The 14,560-nt window shown below is 33.8% G+C and overlaps 3 protein-coding genes across 3 annotated transcripts in view; 1 reads left to right on the forward strand and 2 right to left on the reverse strand.

Moving 5' to 3' along the window:
• Positions 1-238, reverse strand: part of LOC111505064 (condensin complex subunit 3) — a 31,037-nt gene extending 30,799 nt beyond the window's left edge. The window contains exon 1 of the mRNA XM_074174520.1: positions 49-238. Coding sequence (XP_074030621.1) covers positions 49-144 — 96 coding nt within the window. The 5' untranslated portion in view covers positions 145-238. The remainder of the gene's footprint in view (positions 1-48) is intronic.
• Positions 239-1,546: 1,308 nt separating this feature from the next.
• LOC111505061 (pre-mRNA-splicing factor Syf2) lies at positions 1,547-3,809 on the reverse strand. The gene is made up of 2 exons (XM_023159809.2): positions 3,236-3,809; positions 1,547-2,097 (listed from the first exon to the last, which is right to left on the reverse strand). Exons 1-2 carry the CDS (start codon positions 3,616-3,618, stop codon positions 1,773-1,775), a joined length of 708 nt encoding a protein of 235 aa, XP_023015577.2. The 5' UTR covers positions 3,619-3,809; the 3' UTR covers positions 1,547-1,772.
• A 2,126-nt stretch (positions 3,810-5,935) lies between these two features.
• Positions 5,936-14,560, forward strand: part of mtRNApol (mitochondrial RNA polymerase) — a 30,038-nt gene continuing 21,413 nt past the window's right edge. Inside the window, exons 1-5 of the mRNA XM_023159808.2 lie at positions 5,936-6,190; positions 6,251-6,346; positions 6,520-6,847; positions 7,367-8,150; positions 12,385-13,359. Of these exons, the coding sequence (XP_023015576.2) occupies positions 6,046-6,190; positions 6,251-6,346; positions 6,520-6,847; positions 7,367-8,150; positions 12,385-13,359 (2,328 nt within the window). The 5' untranslated portion in view covers positions 5,936-6,045. The remainder of the gene's footprint in view (positions 6,191-6,250; positions 6,347-6,519; positions 6,848-7,366; positions 8,151-12,384; positions 13,360-14,560) is intronic.

Consider the following 14,560-nt stretch of genomic DNA (forward strand, 5'->3'; position numbering starts at 1 on the left):
GAAATGAAACTGTTTGAGATCACCTATATGTCTAAATCACTACAATACCTTCTCGTAATAACTTTTCAGAACGCGCAACTTCTTTTGGTGCGATGCTGTGGTGACTTGGGCGGTCGATAATATATCCTTCAATTCGTTTTCCATTTGTAATAATAAAGTAAAAATATATTTAAATTAAAACCGTTGTATGTAAACAAAATTTAAATGATGCCGAAAGTCAAATGACAACGGACCATTGACAATTGACAGGTAGACATCAAAATCGAGAGTGCCACTATTAGGTATGTTCGTTAATTATATATTTTTAACACGCTTCGCTCGGCAAGCTTTCGATAATTCAGATCTGCTGAGAAAAAAATGTTATCCATTAGCTTCGAGATTTAATCAGGATACAATTTTACGTATCAATATTGTCGAGCGGAATGGACTTTCAGTCAAAGGATGACAATCTACTGTCAAAGAAACAGAACAAAGTGATTATGAATTTCCACAAAATAAACAAGTCATCAATCACACCTTTATAATTATAAATTACAGTTATGTTGTTGAAGACAAAATTCACCATCATTCGTAAAATCCAAAGTTAGACGTTTTATGATGATAAATAAAACCACAGATGTCAATTTTTAACTGCAGTTGGTATCAAATTTGTGCATGCTCACTCGGATTCAGATTTTTGAAACCGAATACACTTATAAGTTTAATAATGATGTTTTCACCGCTAAACTTGTGCAATCTGACTAACATTTGTTATGTACATTTACACAATTGATCACTGATAACTGACTAAAATTTATTAGTCGATAATCTTCAAAATTGAACATTAAAAATATATTTTTCTAAAGGGTCTTCATATGTGTATGTGTGAGTTTATGTATGTCTATATGACAATTTCAATTCTATCTTATTTCAATGAGTGATGTACTATATAAACATAAATATTTTGTAAATTCATGCAACTCTTTGACAACAATTTTTTTTTCATGACACATTCTGAATAAGTGTTTGAAAATCAGACAGAAAATATTTTTGATGAACTTGGCGAGTTTTGTGAAAAATGTCAATTTGTTTCTGGCAACAAAATTTTTGAGCGCCATTAGAAGATAAACTGATACGTCCATCGAGAAGAATGTTTCATAGTTCTGGTGAGTGGAAGCAGCAATTGTGTTGGATTCATTCATTAGTCACTTGAAGACCAATTCAATCACCTCCCTCTCCAATCTTTAAGGGATATCATAACGGAGATAGTGACTGCATATTCTCACTGTCTACCATAACACAATAATACTGAAGCACTATTTCCAAGAGCTCTTGTCAAAAATTACACCAAGGCAAGTGCAATTGCTTTGATTTTACTTATGAAAAATAATATAAAATTTCATGTTTTCAACAAGTGTGATGTGTATTTGTTTTGGGTGATAAGTATGCATGCGAGGGGCATTGTTGTCTACAGACGTTAAGTTCATATTTCAAGTTTGGGTACCACGTAGAAATTTTGGGAGCGGGAACATTACTGAGGAACGAGGAACATCATTCAATCATTCCCCGCAGGTTAACCATTTTATTTTTATTAACAATAAACAAAAAGTGATATATGTCTTATAATATCAAATTTCACTCTAAACCGTAACACATTGATTACACAAGTCACTGATCAATATATATTTATTGAATGCCTATAACTCATTGCTCACTACCTGCAAAGTGAAAAAAATGTCTGCAGCTTGATAGCAACACACCCTTCCTTCGATTTGCAACCGTATCACGAATCCTCACACCGCAGTACCCCTTTCCAAATTTTGTTTGATCTCTGCTGTATATTCTCCATAAAACCGTTCCATCTTTTTATTGAACTTGGCATTCCTTTCGTTGATGTAGTCAATATCAGCATCGTCATTGTGCGTTCGTCTTCTTGAAAATTTGGACTTCTTCTCTATCTGTTTCTCCACACTCTTGACTAAGTTGTCGATAGCCTGAGGTCGGTCTTTGTGTAACCCATGGACTATCGTGTTGGGCCCCGCATAAAATGCATCACCATACTTTTCCTTCTGTTCTTCATAACGCTCCATATCTTTTGGTGGCAACTCTTTGACCAACCTAGAAGTGAAACATGATTAGGGGACGTTTCTAATTGTATCACAGTTTGTATCTGAAAGTATAATGTATTCGAAGTCAATTATATCACGTGGTATAATTATACAACGCCGCCCATGCCATACAAAGATACTGCCGGCGTTCAGTAACTATTTAGTTTTTATGCCATTCGAATTGACTTCGTTCACACTATTACTTCTATGCATGATCTACACATCTTTGTAAGGAGTTTATTTCGAAATTTATTGTGTTTTCCTTCCTTTGAAAGTTTCCAAAAAAGTTAATCTCTGCTAAAAATACACCCATTTCAATTCAAAATATTGTTAATTTCCATTTCACTAATTATAGTAACAAACTATTAAGTCAGGTTATCTCTCATTTCTACTAGGACGATCAGCTAGCATTTGCGCACTAGTGAAAAATTTGGTTCAATTGAAGTAAGAAACACACTTTGATATGAAAGTTTACAAAACCGCGACACGTTATATATGCTATACGACACAATCTTCAGGCTTCACAATACTATTTGTACAAAATCTGTGTCGTGCTTTTATAGTAATTCATTAAAAACAAGATAAAACTCCAGTGTCCGACAGATCAGGAGTATACAAGCTGGCTTGTGGTTCTTGTCCAAAATTTTATATCAAACAAACCGAAAGAACTTTATCCGAAAGAATTAAAGAGCATAGAAGTACGTTTTTGAATGGAAAGACCAATTCAACATTTGTGAGCCATCTTTTAACAGAAGGACATGAGTTCAATCCTGAATATGACGTATTTGGAACAGAAAGTTTCAAAACCTTTTGGAATATTTAGAAATCAATAGATGTAAAACAAAAATTCGGGATTATTGCTTACTGATCAAATAGATTTGAATTGTTTTCCTCTATTGAATTTAGTTTGCAACGAGGAAATTCGTAATTAGAACAGATCTTAAAAATAGGTAAAAAGGAGATAGCTCAGGTGAAAATTGGATATTCATTATTCTCCAGACTTATGAGTTGTTCCTAGAGAGATAAATAGATAAAAGTACAACATAGAATTTGTACAAACAGTATTGTGACACCCGAGGATGCTACCATATAGCGAAACACGTGTCGGGGTTTTGCAAACTTTCGACCCCAGTTGATGGTTTACATACCCGTTATAATGTCGAAGGGCGGCAGCCTCATAACTTGAAAATCCTTGATCTGGGTTTTTCTTTTTCTTCATTCTTTCCAGCCTCTCAGCTTCAACTGCGGATACATTCAGTAATTTTGTTCTGTCATAATTGTCACCGCGCGCCGCGGCTTCTTCCCTTTCTTTTTGGTCGTTCAAGGTCCACTCCGCTCTGCGTTTTCTATTCTCCCAATTTACTGGTAGTTTATTTCGAGCATCTTCCGCAATGACTTCCTGATGGTTCAGGGTTCTAGCCTCGTTGCGTAACCTGTGAAGTTCTCTTAGTTTCTTCATACGTTCCGCTTGTTTTTGAGCGAATGTTAAGCCCCCTTCCGAATTTGTTTCACTTCCTGAGGTGGAGCTCATGATATATCAATTTTATACTTTCTAAACGATTTCTGATGTCCCTTGGTGATAATACTACTCTATAAAGACTTTGAGAAAAAACACAGAAAAAATAATATAGCTGTGTACAGTAGTAATAATGATAATGTAATTACAAACTACTTTAATCAAATTCCAAAACAAAAATATGTTGACATCGACAGTAGCAACTCTTTGGACAGTAGTTCCACTTCTTCTTTCAGTTAATGGTCTAAGTTGCCAAGGCTCTGGGGCCAATAGTTTCATTTGGAAAGACCACGGAAGAGAAGACATCTAATTAATTCGAAAATAAAAATTAAAGGAAAACATTGGCACCAGAAGACCTATTTTTTCCCTGTGACTATTTCCACGAGTTTTTGAGCTTTTCGTGTGAGTAAAAACGTGTGCGTGATTTAACCCATCGCGGCAACAATGTGAATACTGAATCATAGGTTTTGAAAACTTTCTCCTAAAATTGTTGTACTATGACAAATAGAACAATAAAAGCATGAAAAGAGTACTGCATATAAACTTGTGCACATTGCCAAATACACAAATCAATCTAATGCAGAGTACAACAGCCTGCTGGTTGACACTTGAAGTCACAGCATTCTGGGAATCACCTCTGACTTTATGTCTCCAACTGTCAACTACGAACTGCCTTATGAAGTACTGTTCCCGAGTAGAGAAAGTTGTTGGTTCACAAAGGGATTAAAAACACCTTCAGGTTCTGGTGCAGATGTTTTCAGTCACAGACCCAGGAGCCTATGCGACTATATTAATTGCGGAAGTTCATGCTTTTATATTTATAACTTAGGACTGTGTTCATATCATTTAAATTCTTTTCTATATTAATCATGAAGTATTTATCAGTTACTGCTGTCTGAATCAACATATGCAGAGACTTGGACTGTCGGAAGACAGTGTGTGTTCCCTCTGTTTGGAAAAAAAATATGAAACAGCAGAGTTTGGCAGAGCCGTACTCTTACCAGCTGACCTGAAAGACCACTTACCATTTAAACTAATCGGCTTCGTTAAGAAGCTGGGTTTATTTGGTCGAGTGTGAATAGTTGTGAGCCTTGCGGGTTGCGGTGACCCAACTTAACTTAACCTATTTTTGCCCTGTGACTATTTCCTCGACTTTTCGAGCTTTTCGTGTGAATAAAAACATGTGCAGTTATAATACCCTATTTTGACCCATCGCATATAGGTCTAGCAAATTCATTCACGTATCAATAATTATTCGTTTGCCACAACGCGGTAACAATGTTAATACTGAATTATAAGTGCGTTTTTAACCTTGGTTTGGAAACTTTCTCCTAAAATTGTTAAACTATGACAAATGAAAGATTAAAATAGTAGTCACCAAATTAGGAAATCACCAACGAAATTTCTAAATATGTTTTCGAAAGAACAAGGAGTGGTAATGGCAATATGATTATTATGTCCTGTGTTGTTCAAAAAGATTAGAAGGTTTGTACAAGTTTCATATTAGCGCCTATTGAAATCTTGGTCGTTTATTGATGTCTTGTTGTTTCCTACAATATTTTAATTGTGGAGATTTCAAACATTTATGTATATGTCCTCAAATGTTTGTAATCAATTTTCTGCAATGTTCTTGTGAAGGCTCGTTCTTTAAACATAATAACCCAATATTTTGTTGAATGAACGATCTACACAATCATTTAATGAATCCAAACTTCTGCATTCTCTTCAGATAATTGAATAAAATGCTTTTTTCCCTACCACTGGGTGACAAAAATGAGAAAATTGTATGGGTTGAATAATTCCCCCAAATTTTTTTCTTTTCTCCACTACATTTTTGTTTTGATGAGTCACTATAGCTCATAATGTCCAGAACTTTTCGTGCAATTTAAAAAAAAACATGACGTGATGATTATAAAATATTTTTTCTTCAATGACTTTTTATGTTTACATTTTCAGGTAAGTTCCATGTATAATACAATTCAGTAAGGCAAGAAAATCGAACAATCTAATAATCATTCACACACGTCACAGTTTTGTAAACCTTTAATAATGAAATTCAAAATAAATCTTATGAGTAACTTCGTTGTATTGAAATACTAAATGAACAATATATCATATATAAACAAAATTTCCAATAAATTCATAAAAACTCTAAAATATGCAGAGCTTGATAGCCAAATGTTTGTTGTTCACGAAAGAGACATATTGGATTTTACAGCTCCATTTCTTGGTACCTGATTATTTTTCTATTCGGATCGATTGCTGTGGTGACTTGGCCACTTAAATCATGAAGAAGAAGAAGCACATTGACTCTGACAGCGACGGTCGTTTAGCAGTGTGGTTAGTTTTTTTTATCATCGTTTTGGAGGTTGGGTGGTAAGGAGGTATAAAAATCTATGAATCTAGCAAAGGAAAAAATTATGTTAACGAAAGGCCATAATAATGTATAGCTTATTGAAATTGAATAGACCTCTTTTACCTAAATTACCAAAAACGTCCTTAAGTGTATTCAATGTAAATAATGATTCAAAAGTTTTCCATAAAACTGGTTTATTTTGTAAAGAGTACATTACGTTGTTTGATTTAGGTGCGTATGAATTTGTAAGTTATAATAACAAAATGAATGAGGTAATACTTATAATTCTAGGACAAATAAGACATCAAACAACTGCCAAGAAATTGGATTTGGAAGAGAAAAGACGGAGAAGAAAACAAAAGAAATATTTTGCTGATGTACTTGTTGGTGAGTGAATTTTGTTCTATCATAAAATTTGAAACAATGCATTCAACTGTGTATGTGTTGAAACGCAAAAAAGTTGGGGAAAAAACTTGTGTAATATAAAATACTCAGCACATTTAACATAATTCAATATATACCGTAGTGGCTCAATAAATTATTGAATCTTCATTTTTCAGTTACAGACAACGCTTCATCTCAGAAAAAAGCAACTGTCAAAAAACTTACCGTCGCTGATCTGAAATTACTAGCTAGCACCAATCTAAATTTAAGCGAGCTATACAGGTTGAAAGAACTTTCGAAAAAACCTGTGGAAGAGCACACGTATAACAATTTGAATGTGATTGAAAATTTTCTTGATACTAAAGTCAATTTCCATGATGGTGGTTTCATTGATTCTGCTGTGGACGGGAAAGAAGAAAAAGTTATTAAATTCACACCACCAGGCCCTGAGATTATTAAGAAGAAAGAAACTAATAACAATGTTGTGGATGAAGAGTTTGAAAGGTAAGAGGGGCTAAATTTAACTCATAAGACCCTTTTGTTGTTATTGTTGTTTCGTTTTATAGTTGGTTTTCAACTGACTTGATACATTAAAAGGCCACCTTACATTTACACAATGTTATTCATGCAACACAACAACCAAGAGTTAGCTGATAACAATTTTCAAGCTAGTGCAAGAGAGTAGAAACTCTCTAAATCCATAACATATTCATTCATTCATTGTGAGATTTTCACTTAACAGTTTTGAATGTATCTGCGATTTAGTGAAATTTTTGTTGATTTTCAATGTGACCAACATCCAAAAATATACTAGATATAATAAATGGTTGCAAAGTTGATGATATGTTTTCTTTATTGGGCCATATGAATATGTAAAATTAAAAAAGACAATGTGTCATCCATCTGGACTACTGGATTCTTAACTTCTGTAGCAAATGCAACAATAATTCTATCACTGATTTTTAATGTTTGTTATGGTTTAACAATGAGTTTCAAAAATTAAATAGATAATTTTTCTTTCAGCTTTACATCTCTCAGTTCTTTCCAGCCAGCACCTGAAAAAGAGTACCGTTCCTTTCCGGGAGATAGCAGAGAAAAGGCATTTATTATAGGGAGTATGAAAGGTCAACATTCTAGAAAATATGAAGTACCAATGGATCGTGAACGTAGGGAAGAAATCACAAACAAAACTTTGGGCTCCTACATCGAAGTTTGTTCCCAGATGGGGAATCCCCAACGCGGGTTGGCAGCTTTGAATTTCCATAGGTTCAAGGTGAAGAAATACAATGGGCGGATCAGAAATGTTTTCGTACCGATAACGAACATCAAAGTATATAACGCCGTATTGAAAGGTTTCGCACACAAAGGCGACTTTGAGAAACTCAGCGAGGTTGTACAAATAGTGAAAGAGGACGGACACAAGTTGAACGTACAGAGTTACGTAGCAATATTCGAATGCTTGGGGAGAATTAACGTCCAAAACAATCATTTAAAAAATATAGAGGTGTTTTCCGAAGAGGCGCTGTCTAACGACATCACCTACGACAAAATAATGAATGAAGGTTCTTTTTTGAACAATGAGAGAGAGTTGGTTTTGAAAGCTATGAGATGTGTTGACCCGACGTATGTCCCTAAATATAATACGCCAGTTTTGTGCTACAAGAACAGTTTAGTTGACCACCTGAATATCGAAGGACCAGTAAAGCTGTCTTCTCCAAAGGAAGATGGAAATTATTTCTTAAATTATTCCGATCTCTGCAAAAAAATTGAACAACAAATTGAACTGGAGAAAGCTGGAACAATGCATGTAAGTTGTCTAGAGATTACCAGTTCTTATTTTAATAATCTTTTATTTATGTGATGGAATCATATTTAGTTCTATGAAAATCTTTCCAAAGTTCTTGGTTTTCGTCGTTGAGATTTCGTTACTGACTGCTATTTCCTGTATTGTCACTTTTTTTTCGTAAACCTCTCAAGTGTGAGAGGAAATGTCAAAAGATGAACTAGAAAATTCAATCCAGCACGATTGTGCTGTCGATAGTGATGTGAATTGTGCTTGTTTTTTTTTCGGGCAAGCCCATTTGCAGTATAAATCACAATGTTGATTTATAATTAAAATCAAATCAGAAAAGGTACTGAATTACAAATTGCAACTAAGAATAGCTTAAAAGGGGTGAATTTAAAGTTCAAAAGGGGTTAATTTTAGAGTATACTAGTTGTTGCCCGCGGCTTCGCCCGCATAGAATTTGATAGTTGTAGTACTAATTAGTACTGTTGCTGTATCGCTTCTGTTCCATTATTTTGACAGAATCAGAATCAACGAACTTAGGCGTGCGCAGCGTTATAGAACAGGGCTTTCAAATAATTGTTCTACAGCGCCATCTAGTGCCGAGTTACAGAAATATTGATAGCCTAAAAACCTTCTCTATGAAAAATTACTTGTACATGTCAAGTTTCATCATGATCGGTCAAGCGATGTAGAAGTTTATCACTTACCAACCAACCAACAAACATCCATTTTTATATATTAGATAACAAAAACAATGAGCGAGAAAACATATACCATATAATAATAATAATATTGATTTCTTCAGGACATCCTAATATACATGCATTATTTCAAAAATATTTAAATAAATAACATATAAATAACAAAAATTATGATATCATAGAAGAAAAAAAAGAAACGCATTTTTCAATGCTTTCAGAATAGTTTCAACATGAGGATATACAAAAAAAAAATCTGTTTTTTCCTAAACCAGCTGTCGCACCCCTACAAACGACAACCCTCAGAAGTAGAAACTTGTGCGAGCTAAGGATTAACGAGGTCTTACCTTTTAACGTGTGATTCCTAACACAACAAATATATTACAAAACAGCAAAAAGAAAATCAGGGATGAGATTTTATATAGTTCATGAGTTTTTTTTTTATTAGAAAACATTTATTAGATCTTTCAACCAAAGTGGGAGTTCGTTATACTCATTCAAACCTTTATGAAATAAAGACTTCATCGTACTAGTCAAATTAGTTCGAGGAAGGTGGAATTTTTGGGAGCTATTCGCTCTTGTTGAGTGGTTATAGATTTGAGATTTACATATACAGAATTCTTCAAAATAAGTTGGAAGCAAGTTATGTGTTAGTTTGAAAATGAATATCATTGCCAACTCGTACAGTCTCTGGGAAACAGACAGCCACTGCAATGTACTCAACATGTTTAATATACTAGAATATCTATTCGCTTGTAAAATAATCCTCATTCCACAATTCTGTAACTTTTGTAAAGCCGATACTTTATTTTGATCAAATGAGTATAAAAGACTAGCACAATAATCAAAATGAGGTTGTATTATACAATTATATAATGTAATTTTTGAGTACATCGAAAGCTAAGATGAAATTCTTGAGAAAAAATATATTTTTTTAGTAATTTTTCTATATATGTAATCAAAATGAGCATGAAGAGAAAAAACGATTATCCACCATGAAATCTAAGTATTTGAATTCACTTATGAACTCTATTACATCACCTGCAATTTGTAATCTAATGTTGTGTTTTTTGATGAGTGATAGCTTATAACTAGTTGATAAGATCATATATTTTTTTGAGGTGTTGAGTTTTAGTTTATTGCGATTCATGTACTTGAAAACATTTCTTAGTTCATTATTCATTTAATCAGCTAGTGTTTCTATATTATCTCCTGAAATTGATAACAAAGTGTCGTCTGCAAAAAGGTTCATGAAATCACAACCATGGATGGTATCTATATCATTCAGGTAGATTAAAAATAATATAGGTCTCAGAAAACTTCCCTGAGGTACCCCGAAAACAACATCGCGAGATGATGACACTTAATCCTTTATTTTGGTTACCTGTTTGCGTTGTGATAAATAATCAGTCAGCCAAAACCGAAACAGTTTCCCTGATACCAATACTTTGCAGTTTATTTAGTGATATGTGGCGATCAATTGTCTCAAAAGCTCTTTTAAGATCTAAAAATACGGCTATAATATAATGTCCCTTATCTATTGATTCTTTCCATTTTGATATTGTGACTTGTAATGCAGACTCACATGAATGGTGTTTTCTGAAACCTGACTGATATTTTGTTGATTATAAACTACCTTAAAATAAACACTTAAACATTGAAGCACAGTGTTCCGTAATTGAGTTTTAAAATAATGCAAGGAGATGTTAAACATCTCAAGATCAACGTTACTACTGGCTAATCGTAAGATTCTTGGAATGCAGCTATTGAATGTGTGGTTCAAACGATAAAATGGTACATAAATTGTTTGTTGCTGTCGAGTTGAGCGATTAATATTTTTGGCACTGTGGAAATTTAAATTGTTAATTTACAATGTTAAATGTGTTGTATAAATTCCTCATATAGTTGATGTGAAGATAAAATAATAAAATTGTGAAGATATGATGTGGTGCTGCAGGTTTTTCCGGGTTTTCCTGCAGCTGAAAAAGCAAATGCGCCACTGGAATCAATGAAGTCGCCCCAGAGCGCCAATTAATTTTTATTGTTGTTTTTATTTTATTTTTATCGTTGTTTTAATGAAATTTCTGTTGACGATCATAAAAAAATAAAAATTCCAAAAGCTTCAATGTTAAATAATAAAATTCTAAAGTTGACCATGTTAAAAGTTTATAAATTCCTCAACAGAATAAAATGCATTTGATAAAAGATAATTTGTAAAAGCTGTCCTAAATCTATTGAAGTTGTCTATATTTCCCAATATTTTTGTTGCTTTGTTAAAACAGTACAAAGCAAACACTACTTAATTTGAACGTCAAATAGTCAGTGTGTTTTTCCCAGGTTAATTTTTGGTCAATTATCAAACCTAGATACTTATATTGGCCTAACTGCTCTATAGACCTATTATTTATTTTTATTAGGGGACAGTAGTCTAACGAAACGTTTTTTTGTTGATAATTCATGAAAAAGGTTTTATTACCATTATTAGACCATTATTTGTACACCACTGAGAGAATTCATCAGCAGATGTTTTTGCAGTCTGAACAGAAAGATATAGTTCATTTTCTGCTGTTATTTGATAGGTGTCATCTGCATAGATTATTGTTTTTTGGGAAGATACACATGAGTACCCTATATCGCTCATAAATATTATAAAGAAAAGTGTAGTCACTATAACATTCAATATTGAAAGTCTTGAATTACGCAGAAAACTTGCTGGAATAATTTTTCTGTATAAATAATTGCACAACAATGTGGATGCTATGGAGGTATTATCTCTTATACATTTCTGTGTGCCTCATTTTAGATCTATAAATACAAAAACTTTCTACAGAACCATTTTGTACCACCTATCTTTAGCATTTGCAATAATTTCAATTTAATTTAAAATTTCTGTGATATCAATTTCAATTCCCTAGAATATATTGTTGACACTGCATCTCAGTATTTCATGAAGAATTTTTAATTTTCTGGTATAGTTTTTTTTTATTTCATTTTATTACATTATAATTTTGTTATTCATTTCATTGAATTGTAACTTTGTTATTATAAGGACCTAAGTATATTACTTTTTTAACATACTTAGTTAACCCTGTAAATGGTTTTTAACTGTTGGATAATAAAGGCTATTATTATTATTATTATTCCACTGCATTCTGCATCATCGGTGTCTCTACGACCTCGTTTGAAGTCAGCAAACCATGTTTTTATTGTTGTTTCTGATGAAGCGGAGTCCTTATAACACTTTTCAAGCTATTGCTTCGTTTGAACAGTATTTTCTCCCATCAAGAAGCAGCGTAAAATTAAAACACAAACATGTTTTTGATCCATTGTTTTGAAAATAACAAAAGTAGTGTCACTCTTAGCACAATAACTCACAAACTTATGAATAGAATATCAGGAAATTTCAAAAGCTTTCTTTTGAAGGTTAGTACTAATTGAACAAGCGGTGAATGTAATAAGACTAGCGCTATCTATGTGTTCATTTTAGTTACTCAAATTGATTCTGTTGCATATCAGCTGTGTGCTAAATTTGTTTTTTCTCGTTTCGGTTTCAGGTGAAGAATATTGCATTCTCCACTGAAGTTACAGATGAAGTACTAGGCTTCAGAGCATCTCTGGAGAAACACTTCAAAATGTGGGAGGAATCCGCTTTGGCTGCTTACAACCGAGATCTATCCACCCTAATCGCCCAGAAAAGCACCATGAATATGGATATATTCTTGAGGTGCCTTCCAGCCAAGGATTACATAGAAATTATACTAGACGAAGTGAGGAGACTCATCGAAGGTTCCGAAACCTACAGTCCCACCGTTAACATGCTGTACAAAGAAATGGGCTGGAGAGTGTATACCAAGTATAAAATATTTTCCAAAGAGAAAACGGGAGTTTTAGATAAGATTTCTGACATTCACAAAAGTTACTGCAGCCATTACGCTGCGTCTCACGACGCTCTAGACGTATTGCCGAAGGAAGAGGTGAAGACGAACCCCAGGCGAGAATGGCAATGGATAGACTACACTAAATTAGGCGAAGGCGCTACCCTGAACATGGATCACAGGAGATGGACCCCGAGCACGTTGGTGTTGATCGGAAAATTCTTGTACCAGATTATCATGTTCGATCTGAAAGTGGACGTCAACTTGCTGAAGCCTGAAATCAAGCACAAGAGCTACTTGCCAGCTTTCTACACCGTTTTCAGGATGCAGCCTCAAACACGCTATTCAATAGAAGAAGTGAAACCCCATCCTCTGCTCTCCAAGTTAGTGCGACAGTCCTTTCCGGAAACTCTCACTTTCACCATCAACGAAATGCCTATGGTCTGCCCGCCGGTTCCGTGGATTTCGACCGAATTGGGTGGTTATTTGCTGATGCCTTCCGAATTCATAAGATTGCCTGTGGAATCGACGACACAAAGGCAAAGATTGCGGGAAGTGGGACCACAGCAGCTTTATCCAAATTTCGATGCTCTGAATCAACTGGCTGCTGTACCGTGGAAAGTCAACAAAAAAGTATTGGATGTAGTCCTCCACGTGAGTTTATTTTATAAATCACTTCATGAATCCACTGACCAGTTACTCGATGAAAATTATAGAATTTTCACAATAAATTTTATTCATAACGCATTTTGTTACAAGGTAACTTCATCAGTTACTGGAGAAAATTCTATAATTGTTATCGTGCTTGTGTGTGTTCTCATGCATGTGTGAATTGTATGTAATATATTGATGTATTAATATTATACAGCTACGAGGTCTGTTCAAAAAGTATTCATTTATTCATCAATTTCAATGTTGTCCCCTTCAAAATAGTTCCCCTCGTATATGATGAATAGATAGATAGAAAATTCTTATTCATCCATGAAGCTTCACACAGTGCAACACAGTATTAAAACAGATCTTATTCATGATTCATCCACCTACCTGTATCAGCACAAAGTAGCAGCATTCAACAGTATTATCAACAGAGGATAAAGGTTATAGAGCTTCAACCTACTTAGGCCAAGCCACTACAAATATTTCAGATTTTCTGCACAACAAAGGTGTAAATATTGCTTTCAAAACCAACAACAACTTAGGCATACACATTAAGGATAACAAAGATAAAAGTTCTGTTTTAGAAAAATCGGGAGTGTTTAAATTATCATGTGGGTCATGTTATATAGGTCAAACTGGAAGAATGTTCAAAGCCCGCATAAAAGAACACAAAAATAGTTTCCAGGATGGAAAAATAAATTCCACATATGCCACTCATTTAATCGCAAAGGGACATGAGTTCAACCATGAATTCAAGCCCCTCCATTTCCAGAAGAAAGGTTTGAAACTTAACCTGTTGGAGAGTATGAAAATAAACAAATTCAAAAACTCTCAAACTAAACTGAATAATTCGCCATTATTCAATCTGTTTATTTACATGTAAGAATTGTTAAGTATATTTACTGTACTTTTGAAAAATGTATTCATATAGTTAATGAATTCGTACATGACCTTTTCAGTGGTTTTAGAGTATGTAACATAGTTGACCAGAATAATGCGACTAGAGAAACAAGCAAAACGAATTCTCTACTGGATCATGTCCTGGTTGATAAAAATATTAAGTGTGATGTCTCAATATACAACTATGCTCTGTCTGATCATAATCCATTAAATATCAATGTAGATATTGAGCCTGTATTTTATAAACCTAACAAACTTTAGTGTAGTTGAGCAAGATTTATTCAAACAAAAATTTAGG

The sequence above is a fragment of the Leptinotarsa decemlineata genome, unplaced genomic scaffold (assembly GCF_025532065.1).
Source record: "Leptinotarsa decemlineata unplaced genomic scaffold, Ldec_3_MD MMD2_tig00000591_RagTag_RagTag, whole genome shotgun sequence".
NCBI classification, from domain to species: Eukaryota; Metazoa; Arthropoda; class Insecta; order Coleoptera; family Chrysomelidae; genus Leptinotarsa; species Leptinotarsa decemlineata.

Bases quoted from the DNA above. Each gene is read 5' to 3' on its own strand.
- LOC111505061 (XM_023159809.2), bottom strand. From the start codon at position 3,618: ATGAGCTCCACCTCAGGAAGTGAAACAAATTCGGAAGGGGGCTTAACA. The intron at 2,098-3,235 runs GTATGTAAACCA...TTTCACTTCTAG, and splicing joins GCCCTTCGACATTATAACGG to GTTGGTCAAAGAGTTGCCAC.